Source organism: Melitaea cinxia, chromosome 6, assembly GCF_905220565.1.
Source record: "Melitaea cinxia chromosome 6, ilMelCinx1.1, whole genome shotgun sequence".
In the NCBI taxonomy this organism is placed as follows: domain Eukaryota; kingdom Metazoa; phylum Arthropoda; class Insecta; order Lepidoptera; family Nymphalidae; genus Melitaea; species Melitaea cinxia.
In genome coordinates, this window is record NC_059399.1 from 11085254 (window position 1) to 11098555 (window position 13302).

Here is a 13302-nt window from a genome sequence, read left to right on the forward strand (position 1 = left end):
ATTGACAAGACCGAAGCCCTCCTCTTCCGCGGGACCGGACGTAAGGGACCCCCACCGGGGGCTACCCTGCAGATCGGAGAGGGGAGGGTCAGGATGAGCTCCCAAATCAAATATCTGGGGCTCATCCTTGACGGAGGGTGGACCTTCGGCCCACACTTCGCTGTGGTGGGACCGAAGGTCGTGAAGGTGGCGAGTGCACTGGGCAGACTCCTCCCGAACCTCGGAGGACCCAGCGCCGCCTGCAGGCAGCTATATTCCGGAGTCTGCCGGAGTATGGCGACGTACGGTGCCCCGGTTTGGGCGGATCGCCTCACTGCGAGGAATAAGGCCGCGCTGCGGTCTGCGCAGAGGATCATCGCGGTGAGGGTGATCCGGGGGTACCGTACGATATCGTGGGCTGCAGCTACTGCTCTAGCCGGCGATCCCCCGTGGGAACTCGTGGCGGAGGTCCTTGCCGAGACCTACTCATACGTCTCGGGTAGGAGGGCTCTCGGTGAGAACCCCACGTTGGACGGGATCCTACGGGTGCGCCGGATGGGGCAAGAAGCACTAATGCGAAGGTGGGGGGAGGACCTGGCGGAGCAGCCGTATGGCACACGCGTAACGGCTGCCTTGCGCCCGGTCCTTGAGCGGTGGATGCGCCGTAAGCGCAAACCCCTCACCTTCCGTCTGACGCAGGTTCTCACCGGGCACGGCTGCTTTGGTGAATACTTGTGTCGGACGGCCCAAAGGGAGCCGACGACTGAATGTCACGATTGTGGCGCGGTGGTGGACTCTGCCCAGCACACCCTCGAGGTGTGCCCGAGATGGGCGGCGCTACGTCGCGATCTGACGACAGTCCTCGGAGGGGACTTGTCACTGCCGAGCGTTATCACCGCGATGCTCGGCGACGACGAGTCCTGGAAAGCGATGGTCTCCTTCTGCGAGACAGTAATGTCCCAGAAGGAGAACGACGAGCGGATGAGAGAGGGGGCCGCCGACGAGGCCTCCGTCCGCAGGCGACGAACGGGGGTGCGTAGGAGGCGCTACTTAATGCGTTTCCAGTAACGCCCCTGTGCCCATGTCGGGCCGGGATGGGAACCCGGTCCTGCTAGACATGGCGTCGTCGGGATTGTTCAGAGGTGAGCCGGACAGTCCCATGGAGGAGAAGTCTGGTCTTTTCGCCGAGGCCAGCCTGTCGCTGGAGGGATCCTGTTGCCTGCAGATCCGGGACCCTCCAATTAAAGCGGCTGAAGGCTCCCGCAGGGGTTTTGGTCGGTAGTGCACCCCCAAGTGCTAAGCCGACATACGGTCTAGGAATGCCTACCCGGGCATCCTGGATATCACCCGTAAATGGGTTACCCTGCGATATCAAAAAAAAAAAAAAAAAAAAAAAAAAGCCTGCTGTTATCTATAATACAGGCAATAGTAGGAGCAGTTGATCACGTTTTATGTTAAACGTAGGTATTGTTTAGCCACATACCTACATACTTATAAATTATTTTCTATATTAGTATTTTAAAATAAAAAAACAGATAGTAGTAATAAAAACTTTCATTTAGAAAAAAAAACGTTTATAAATTTATAGGTTTGTAAAATATTTGTAACATTTGTAAGTATAATTAGATAAATCAATATCTTTTAGGAAATATTGTGAACTTAACTCACTTATAAAGTTTGAATTTGTATAAATTAAAATTGTTCATAGACATACGCATGCGTAGCGCATGAAGGCCCCTCGAAATGGTTCGACGACCTTGGAAGAGTCACCATGAGTAGGTACTTAACTGCTTTCTAGCCAACAAAACTGCAAGTAATAAAAATGTATGCAGAAGCCTATCTTCTGCTGTAAACAACTACTAACAGTAGATATATTGCAATGAGCAATGGCGAAACATTTCTTTAGCATATTCAGATGAAAAAAATTTAAATAAACTGGCATCTGTAGACTACTTCGGCAGAACAATGATGTATCTACATACATACATACATATAATCACGCCTCTTTCCCGTAGGGGTAGGCAGAGACCACTTCTTCCCACTTGCTACGATTCTTACATACTTGTTTCGCTTCGTCCACTTTCATTATTCCCTTCATACATTCTCTTCGGTTTAGGGTACTCTTGACCTGGCCTTTTTCCAAGACGTCCCGAAACGTCCGCCTTTTTTTAGCGTTTTTTTAAACCTCCGGCGCGACGGTGCCAGAGGGTTATGTCAGACTCCAAAACCACCACGGGTGAGCAATCGTCCACCTGGGTGGGCCGATATGGGGTCGCGCTAGCATTCGCCACCTCGCCCCGGTCTCTGTTGTGCCCTGCATTAAGCTGTGGGAGTAAATCGTGTAACAGTAGAATAAAATTCAAGAATTCAAAATGTTTTTATCAAAAACACAAATACATATTAAATTAATAAAACACAAAAAGTCCTTTATCTATAACTAATCTTATATTATGAATACTAAACGAGTATTCTTTATGTAAATTTTACATGGCTGCTGCCGTATGACGAAAAGATACAAAATGTGTGTATTGTCTTTCATGTACAATATGTTGGTGTGTAAATCTTATTTAAAAATGAATTTATTTATATTAAATTTCTACTTCTATTAGAAAATGTTAAATAATAAATAGATTTTTTTAAGATACGCATGTTGCAACACAATGCCAAATTACTAGAGTCTAACGAGACAACTGCAGCTACTGATACAATTGCGCAAATAAAAAAATATCATCGGAATTCGCGTGCATGTTTATGAAAAGATATTTTTGTAAATTATAAAATAACATAATGGCTGATGTTAAGAAAGTTGAAGAAACAAAAAAGGAAATAGAAAATGACGAAGAAGAAGAGGAATTACAAGAAACAGAAGAAATCGAAGCCAAAGATCCCGCTAAGAAGAAAAAAAAGAAAAAGAAGAAGAAGAAGACAGGTTAGGTTTAATACATTTAATGAATATATTACAAGCTTTTGATAATTATTACCTAATATATAAAGTGCGCATAGATATTTTGTATTAAGAAAGACGTTGAGGTTAGAAATTTTATAGTAGTTTATTTTTAGCGGGAACTGATAATGCAGTTGATAATGTAACTACCGAGGCTGAAAAAACGGAAACACCTTCGGTAGATGAGAATGCAGGAGATGAGAAGAAAAAGAAAAAGAAAAATAAAAACAAGAGTGGAAAGAACATTGATAAAGTGCAAACAGATCCACCAACAATTCCAATTTCTGAACTTTTCCCAGACGGTTAGTAAATTTATTTTAATTTAAATTTGATTAAAATTTAATTGTCAAATCTTAGTATCAAACACGTTTCATTTTGATATATTTACATTTTTAGATATTACAATCTTAATCAGGATTTTTTTAATAAAACATTTTAAAAAAAATTAGCCAAATATCTTTTCCAGGAAACTTCCCTGAAGGTCAAATAATGGAACATGGCCCAGCTGAGGGTATTGATGAAAGAACAGCTAAAGATCGATTTTCAAGCGAAGAGAAAAGGGCTTTAGACAGGATGCATAATGATATTTATCAAGAAATAAGGCATGCTGCTGAAGCACATAGACAAGTACTCGTCAATCAAATATTTTTTAGAATTTTTTATTATTGTTCTTAATGTTATCTCTTCAAACATAACTAACAACATTTCTTTAAGTATAACTTATCTTCAGTTACCATTTTAGACTCGAAAACACATGCGTAATTGGATTAAACCAGGCATGACTATGATAGAAATCTGTGAAGAACTCGAATCAACTGCTAGACGTCTTATTGGAGAGGATGGTCTTAAAGCGGGACTGGCTTTCCCTACTGGTTGCAGTCGTAACCATTGCGCTGCACATTATACACCAAATACAGGTTAATATATAATTTGTAAATATTAATTATATTTAAATAATTATTGCTTTATCCTTTTCATGAGGTATTTTATTTGGAACAGATAACTTTTTAAACTATTTTATATTATAGGTCAAAGATATCTTTTATATTAGAAAGTGACATTGGGTTAGTGTAATGGTACTAATAAAGCCTGCAGTCTGTGTTTTGTGTCACTTATGTGTGTCATAATTTTTGTAAGATGTATACATTTACTGATAATAAATTATTAAGTTTCTAAATACAAAACACTCTTGATCTTAAAACATTAACATAGTATTACTATTTTTTAGGTGATAACACAGTGCTGCAGTATGATGATGTAGTCAAAATTGATTTTGGTACACATATTAACGGACGTATTATTGATTGTGCATTTACTTTGCATTTCAATCCTCGCTATGATCCATTAGTAAAAGGTGTACAAGAGGCAACCGAGGCAGGAATCAAAGCTTCTGGTGTTGACGTCAGGTTGTGTGACGTTGGTGCTGCTGTTCAAGAGGTAAAAATTAAAGAGTTAGGGCCTCTTCCACTAGTTGTGCAGAAAGCTTATCTCACACAAATTACTGATAGGCTTTTTCAAGAGGTAGCTAAACAGGCCTTAGGGCTTGTTTTACATCAATAAACAACTTTTGAATTGACAGGTTGCAAATATGTAGTCGAAGAGAAATGATATCTAACCACTTTCATGTACTTTTATCTGCTTAATAAATTATAATTTATGTCAGATAGCTTTATCAGCAACTGGTAAAAGACTCTTACGCCGAGTTGCACGAAACAAAATTAAAACTTAAGTAGAAATTAAACTAATTTAATCACAAGAATTTCATACAATTCTTGCAATTAAATTAGTTTATTCACTACTTAAATTTTAATTTATTTTTGTGCAACTCGGCGTTAGTTTACTAAAAGTTAGATCTTTTTTTACATTCCCATATTACATACAATATGTGTCATGTTTATTACTAAGACTGAAATTGTAATGAATAATTGGTATGTTTTAATTAGTCTCAAATATTTGTTACAGACAAAGATCTCATATTTTGTTTACAACTTAATTTGAACATTTAATTATAGGTAATGGAGTCACATGAAATTGAATTGGATGGAAATACATATCAAGTAAAACCAATACGAAATCTTAATGGCCACTCTATAGGGCCCTATCGTGAGTACTTGAAATTATCTTTTTTATAATATTAGAACACATCTAATTTTTATGATAACATTAAATATAAACAATGTTTGTAATAGGAAATTCTTTTGATATTATTTACCTAATTTATATTCATTAACCTTTTGACCGCCGTAGTCACCTATACTTGACAAGGGCTCGCGAGTCCTGTGCGCCAGCGACGTCTATAGATGACAAAAAACCCGGACCACAAAAATATTAAATAAAATTATTAAAAAAATATTTCTAGTATTTTAATTCAACATTTATGAAAATAGAATATCCCCGCAACATTTGAGTATAAAAAACAAGTCTTTTAGAGCTACACGTACTGAAAAACATTGAGATAAAAACATGCATTTTTATTCCACGTAAATGATATGTCCAGAACGCCGAAGTCGTCTATAGTTGACCGCTAGGGATGTGACGCAAGAGGTATAAATAAATAATAAATAAATATTTACAACATACACACGCGGTCATCTGTTCCTAAAGTAAGCAACTTAATGCTTGTGTTATAGGTAACAGCTGACTGGTATAGCTATTTTTTTTTTTTTTTGATAAGCATACATATAAATATAAATAAATATATATTATACCCAGACTCGGGGTGGGAATCAAACCCATAACCTCCGGAGCAGAAAGCACCGCTGACCTGTAGTCACTACAAACTGCGCCAACGGGCTAGTCAAAATGGTATAGATGATTTATATATTCTTTATTGCACTTTAAAAAAATCATAATTACAAGTCATTTTTGCAATTAGCTATTCAAAATTCAACTCAAACGTGTTATATTTTCTATAAATAATTTAATATTTGAATAAAACAAAAGGTAAAAAACATAAAACTATCATCAGCTAACACATAAATAGCAAATGAATAAAAAATCAAATCAACTAAAATCAATCAAATCGCCATAATAAATCTGATATCTCAAATCTGGCGCATCTCTAGCGCGTAGTCATTAATCCGTTCTCTACACGCCGTTGTCAAGTATAGACGACACGCTGATGACGTCATAAGCGAATAGCGAGAAAACTAGTGAAGTGCAAGACGAGCGATACCTTAGAACATCGTCGTATTTTAGAAGGCGTCGATGATTTTAATAATATACAATAAAAAAATATATATTTTTTTCATTTTTTTTATCTAAGGTTAAGAGCGAAATTACGATTCATCTCAAAATCATCTGGCAGCATCAATATCATCTCTAACCCCCACTCTCATAAAAGCTTTTTTTCTAAGACCCATGTCGTGTCGTGTGTCGTGAAATATTTGATTTGAAATATTGCTACTTACTCAGTACTGTTTTAGTACTATTTGCTACCTAAGCAAAAAAATATTTAACGCATCGACCGCACCGATTATATTAATTTGCTTCATCGGATCATATTTTTTCGTCGATCTACGTTGTATTCGAGCAAACACAATTATTCTTGTTCAAAAGTTGAGATTTCTTTTCAAAGTACTTTCTTTTTAGTAAAAAAGTTTAAAGAATAGGTAAATGATATTTTTTTTCATTAATTTTAATCATTTGAGACAATTGTGTGGAAAGTTCAAAAATAACCTAAGTTTTTATAAAACTCGCTTAAAACGTTGGCCTTATGGGGTACTATGGAACAGGGCACAGTGGAATACTGTTCTAATGAACCTTCAACCTTAAATAATAAACTATTATCTAATAAGATAATAATTGTGTTTGCAGGCAAACGAAAAAACTAACTTCAATTATATCGACATGTAATACAACGTAGGTAGACGAAAAAATAGTCAAGTAAATACGCATTATCAAAGATCAATCAAAAAGTTGTAATCGTGTTTGGATGAAATTTAAATGTGACTACATGATAAACATCGGCTTTCGATTAAATTAAAAATCATCAAAATCGGTGCACCCAGTAAAAGTTATGAAGATTTTCGAGATCTCATTATAAAATCCTGGTTTCCTTAGCATGGTACTATACCGGGGTTATCTCCTTTCCAACAAAAAAAGAATTATCAAAATCGTTTCATAAACGACAAAGTTACCCCCGAACATAAATAAAAAAAATGTAAAATATATATCGAATCGAATTGAGTAACCTCCTCCTTTTTTGAAGTCGGTTAAAAAATTACAAATTTGAATTCGGTTAATTTTATTCTAAATTACTTTTCATGTATATATCGATTCGATTCGAAATCGATATATAGCCTGCGGCTTCCTTGCGTGCGACACAGCACGTCTCTAAATAGAGTTTCATAACCGTAGGTCAGCTGCGCCGTAGTCGTCCAGTCGTGACAATGACGTCATGGCGATAGAAAAGAGTGTTGTGCTTTACTACGATTATTTTTGTAATGTTTGTTTTTTATTTATGTTGTTGTAAGTATATATAACGAGTGCAAGATAACACAAGAAAAATATTAAAAAATAAACCTTCCTAGATTATATAAGTAGTCATTTATTGCATAAAAACCAACAAAAACAAGTCACTGTGTGGTACTCGATAACGACTCTTGGCAGCACTATTGTTTTCGTAGGTATTTTTGTTTATTTTATGCCTTGGCGTACAGGGCACGGGAATGGTTTTGAGGCGTGGCGGTCAAAAGGTTAAAAGATTGATTATATAGACCCTAGGGAAGATTTAGGCTCAGAGCTAGACGAGTACCTCTGTAAATACTATATTTGTTTTAAAATGAACTAAACAACTAAGAAACAAAATATTCCAGTTAGCAATGACCTCTTGTATGGATTGACTTTAAACCTTAGCTGTTGATACTATCATTTCGTCTACACAGTGTGATTAGTATGCTTATATAAAATATTGTAAGAATAGTTTTATATTTTTACTATTTTATAACATTTAAGGTATCCATGCTGGAAAAACTGTGCCAATAGTAAAGGGTGGAGAAACAACAAGGATGGAAGAAAATGAGTTTTATGCAATTGAAACTTTCGGTTCCACAGGACGTGGGCAAGTTCATGATGATATGGATTGCTCACATTACATGAAAAACTTTGATCAACAATATGTGCCTTTAAGGTATATATTTAAATGTATAAATTATAATTATTGTTTGAATATTAGCCTACACTTGGTAACTTTTTTTCAATTTAGTTCTTGTTAGTTTTAACTTAACCATTTCCACACATTTCTCCATACATTTTTTAGCTTTGTGGCTACGGCAATAAAGAATAAAGCCACGGGAAGAGTGCCGTGGGTGTCTTAAGGGGCGACTAAGAGATAACACAGTTCCACTACCACCTTGGAACTTAAAAAGCCAACATATGGCGGGATAACCATCCAACTGCTGGCTTTGAAATACACGGGCCGAAGATGGGCAGCAGCGTCTTCGGTGCGACAAAGCCAGCCCAGCGTGGTGACTATGAGCAACGCACATGAGTTTACGCCATTTTTTGGCGCGAACTTGTGGACGCCTATGTCCAACAGAGGACTGCGATAGGCTGATAGAGTGAGTGGATCCTGTTGCCTGCAGATCCGCGACCCTCCAATTAAAGCGGCTAAAGGCTCTCGCAGGGGTTTGGTCGGTACTGCACCCCCAAGTGCTGAAGCCGACATACTATCTAGGACTGCCTACCCGGGCGTCCTGGATCATCATCATCTTCCTGCCCTTATCCCACTTATGTAGGGTCTGCACAACATGTTTTTCTCTTCCATTCCTCTCTATTATTCGTCACTTCAGTGCTTACTCCTTTCTTTCCCATATCCTCACTCACACAATCCATCCGTCGCTTTTTCGGTCTCCCGATCGCTCTTCGTCCTTCGACCTCCATCCCTAACATTCTTTTACCAACATAGCGTTCATCCCTCTTCATTACATGCCCATACCACGCTAACCTATTGCTCCTCATTTTCTCTGTCACGGGTGCTACTTTCAAACTTCCCCTTATATACTCATTTCTAATCCGATCTTTCCTCGTTACTCGGGCGTCCTGGAATCACCCGTAAATGGGTTCCCCTGCGATACAAAAAAAAAAAAGGCTGATAGAGTGAGAGAGAGATTTCTCCCACCACCCAATTATTAAGTTTTTTTTTATTATTTTGATTTTGGGACTTTTAACAATAAGACTGAAAATGTCAGTCCTATAATTGTCATTGAAGCTTTTAAAGACCCTAATATACATCAAGATAAGATTGCCACAGCATATAATTTTTGCATATTATAATTTGTAATATTATTAATATATGATCATAGGTAATGATATTTTAAGTTTTATTTTATTAGTCCTGTCTTTTTTAACCGACTTCAAAAAAAGGAGAAGGTTACTCAATTTGACCGCAGAGCAGAAAAAGCAGATTTTTTGCGATTTTTTTCAATGTTGCGCCATGAAATTTTGTCCACAAACCTCAGATTCGGATTCAGCACCCCAAAATACGTATAGAATGAAAGAAATCAGAACTGCCCCAAAACTTTCCCACTAGCGGCACAACAGAACAATGATAGTTTTAGAAGTTTCTAATGTGATGTCGTATTTAAACACATTTTTTTGTGCATTGTTTATTGCAAATATTTATTTTATGTTTAATATTTAGTATCAGCATTGCACCCGTGCGGAGCCGGGGCGGGTCGCTATTATAATATAATAATTAGTTTTTTCATTGCAAATTAAAACTAAATTTAAAACACGTAAGTTATGCACAGTATTTTTTGTTTGGTCATTGAAGAAACAAAAAATACTGTGCATAACGAGAATCGATTTACCCTCTAGCGAATGTCCCACTAGGTATCTGCACCGACTTGCGCCGTGAACAAAAATAAAATTACATAAGTATACTTTATACATCACAAGTATTTTTTTCTACAGATTGCAATCATCAAAACAGCTACTCAATTTAATAAACAAAAACTTTGGAACACTCGCATTTTGCAAGAGGTGGCTGGAACGCGCCGGCGCGTCGCGCTACGCTATGGCTCTCAAAGATCTATGTGACAAGGGTGTAGTGGACGCCTACCCGCCTCTATGTGACATTAAGGGCTGCTACACCGCGCAGTTTGAACACACCCTAATCTTGAGACCCACTTGCAAGGAAGTAGTATCCCGTGGAGACGATTATTAAGAATTTTCTCTTACTTTTATACCAATTATATTTTTGAAATACCTGTTTAGTAATAATGAAACTAATGTTTTAAGTACATACTGTACTGTAAAAATTAAAAATTCGCTTTTATTGATTTAGTCAATCAATGCTTTTGTTTATATTATATGATTGAGACAATTTATTCTACATATATTAAGGACGTAATAATACTAAAACCCTTTTTGATCAGTGTGATACAATTCAGAACCTTTTGTATAAGTAATGAGAAAAAAAATTCAATAAAGTTCTTAAAATATTTGCTGTTTTACTAATTGCACTCTTGGTAGACTTTTCTTCCTTTAAAGATTATAGCTATTTTTAGATTTTAACAAAAACCTTTCGAATTAGTTTTCCAGGTCAATTAATCTCATTGTTAATCTATTGGGTTTAATCCTTTGTTTTGTTTGTAATAATACCAGATTTATCCTAAGTTTAATGAATTTCTTACAATAGGGATATTATATGGTAGGCATACACTAGGTATACAGTGAATATTATCATTTTCGTAACTATACAGTAATACTAGCAGAGCCCGCGGTTTTTCCGCGGTAATTCGGCTATTCATCACAAAGAATTTTACAAGTGAAACCAGTAGTTCCTGAAATTAGTGCCTGTAAACATACTTTACCGTATAGAATAATAGTTTTTATGCTAGTATAGAATTATATTCTCGGGAATGATAACCTATATAAATATAAATGAATGTTGCTAAGCGTATAAACTCGAAAATGGCTCGACCAATTCAGCTTATTTTTTTGTATATTCCTTAAGTGCCATTTCACAAAAATCGGTAACAATCCGCGAAATTATAATATTTTAACGTCGTTAACCTTAGTATTGGATGCAATAATGTAATTTATATTTTTGAAATATAATAGAGCATGCTTTGTTTTAGTAGGTAACATAATGAATCAGAATTTTGATTTATATTGTGTGTACAAAATTAACCTTTCTAACCTTTTTACAAAAATAACCTTTTTATCAGACGCCTCCCTGGGTAAACGGTCGAAATGTATACTTTGAAGTCCTATTTTTCAATAACCTCTACTTTAAAACTGTATAAAAAATTATGGTAATATATGGAATATGTTTTTGTTTATACATAATGCAGATTTTTTCAATTTGTATCTCCGTTAATCCTATCTATACCAAAGTAAACTTACATCATTTAGGAACAAACTTTAAAAAAATATATTAAAATATTAAATACAAAAGGTATTAAAAATAAAAAGATAGTATATAATACCTCGCATCAAACCCATTACCCAGTAAATCAGTCAAGCGCCAGCGCTCTTAAATCTGCGCTCTCGCCAAATTCTGCGCAGCCGTTTCTTTCGCTCACACGCGCCAAGCGACTGTTATAGTGTGATAAACCGCATTTGATACTTTCATAAAAATAAATATGCGAAAATTACTGTAAAATAATATAATAATATCTGTAATCAAATGTAGTTTAATTTTTTTTATTCTCACATCATCAATACAAATAGGCATCTGTTTGTGTTGTTATTTGTTAGTAACATATATAACAACACATGTTTGTCGGTGTCATTGAGTTTATAAAAAAATTAAAGCCGGTAAAACTTGATGGCCTACTTGCATCCAGAACTATGCAACTCTCATTCACACTCAGATTTTCTTGAGTAAAATGCAATTTTATTTATACCGTAAATATTCGATTCATTCGTAAACTAAAAAAACTAAATCAATTCAAAAAAAATTGTTTCATAAAATTGATTTTTCATGTATCAACATGCAAAGAGCAACACGGAGGGGAGTAGCCATGTACAGGCGTTCCCCTCTGTCAAGGTATAAGGCCAAATGGCCATATGCGTACAATAAAACTAGTTGCAGCCGCACTGATCACTAGACTAAATCTAGTTGCGCGATTGAATCAACGTCCTTCAAAAAATGCCAAATTGTTCGTTTTTTGCTTCAAAAAAAGATCTGCCACGTAAAATTTACTAAAACATGGCGTTACCTTTCATACGTAAGTATTTTTTAATCACATTATTACTTGTATACTACTTTTAAACCTTTTTTAAACTTAAAAATTACAAATATTATCGGTCGTGTTGACTCGATTTGTTTACCAACATAGGCCGCTCGCCCTCATACAATATGCGGATCGGTCGAGCGACTGATCGGAGTCTATTTCCGAGAAGTCACTGTCGCCGAGCGATAGTGTTGTTACCGGTTTGTTTGTAGATAGTTATCGATAAAAACGGCAAAGGCAAAAGAGGTGACAGACATTTTTGAGATTTTGATTTATTTATAATATAATTATTCGTTGGGGCCTGAGTTCAAACCGCACACCGAAGCTGTTTTTATTCTTAAAATTTTATCATTTAAAATTTGTGAAGAATGAAATTTCAATGTTGTAAAAGTACGATAGAGGGCGCCGGTAGTGTCCTCATATGCTTTAACTGCAAACATCACTATCATTTTCAATGTTTGTATCCAACCGATAAAAAATCAATTACACCTAATTTGAAGAAATGGGTATGTCCTGAATGCACAAGTAAACAACCAAAGCCAGCCAAAAACGACAATACTCCGATAAGAAGTTCCTCAAAATTAACTCAAAGCAACGATAACGTTACTATAAACCGCGGCGGCGCACAGTGGGCTGGGATTACAAGCCCACTGTGCGGCGGCAGGTCCAATGCGGTGTTATCACCCGGATCACCTTCATCTAGGGAGGATACTCCACTATTGGCTGAACTGGTGCAAAGAATTGTAGCCGAGGAAAACGATAAGCTAAGAAATGATTTAAAAACTCTGGTTCACCATGCAATTTCGGAAGAGCTTAAATCTTTAAAAGTTGAAATTACAACCATCAAGGACTCCCTGAGTACGTTCAAGCAACAATTGGGTAATCTGTCAGAGCGTATCGAAAAAGTCGAGACGGATGTAAAGCTTTGTGAGTCAGTGTCTTCTGATATATGTTATCTCAAATCCTCCTTTGCCAAAATAGAAATGGAAAAAGATAAAATTTTGTCGACAATGAACAACGATCCCTTGCCAACTACGTTTCAAAATACACCGCATACCGTTTATGAAGATCTTGCCGCTGAGCTCCATGAACGTGCTCTGAGATCAAAGAATATTGTCGTTGTGGGCATTCCGGAAGATACAAACTCGGATGTATTGAAAATGAAAGAACAAGACAACAAAAACTTCTAAATAT

At 36.6% G+C, this 13302-nt stretch overlaps 1 protein-coding gene across 1 annotated transcript; it reads left to right on the forward strand.

The window, feature by feature from the left end:
• Positions 1-2617: 2617 nt before the first annotated feature.
• On the forward strand, positions 2618-10368 carry LOC123654354 (methionine aminopeptidase 2). The gene is made up of 8 exons (XM_045590264.1): positions 2618-2908; positions 3040-3225; positions 3390-3550; positions 3666-3840; positions 4152-4360; positions 4936-5026; positions 7880-8054; positions 9839-10368. The coding sequence occupies exons 1-8, from the start codon at positions 2767-2769 to the stop codon at positions 10089-10091; spliced, it is 1392 nt and encodes a 463-aa protein (XP_045446220.1). The 5' UTR covers positions 2618-2766; the 3' UTR covers positions 10092-10368.
• Positions 10369-13302: the final 2934 nt, after the last annotated feature.

Excerpts from the sequence above, each read along its gene's own strand:
- LOC123654354 (XM_045590264.1), top strand. The coding sequence starts at position 2,767 with ATGGCTGATGTTAAGAAAGTTGAAGAAACAAAAAAGGAAATAGAAAAT. Across the intron at positions 3,551-3,665 it reads CTGCTGAAGCACATAGACAA|ACTCGAAAACACATGCGTAA; the intron begins GTACTCGTCAAT and ends TTACCATTTTAG. Across the intron at positions 5,027-7,879 it reads CCACTCTATAGGGCCCTATC|GTATCCATGCTGGAAAAACT; the intron begins GTGAGTACTTGA and ends ATAACATTTAAG.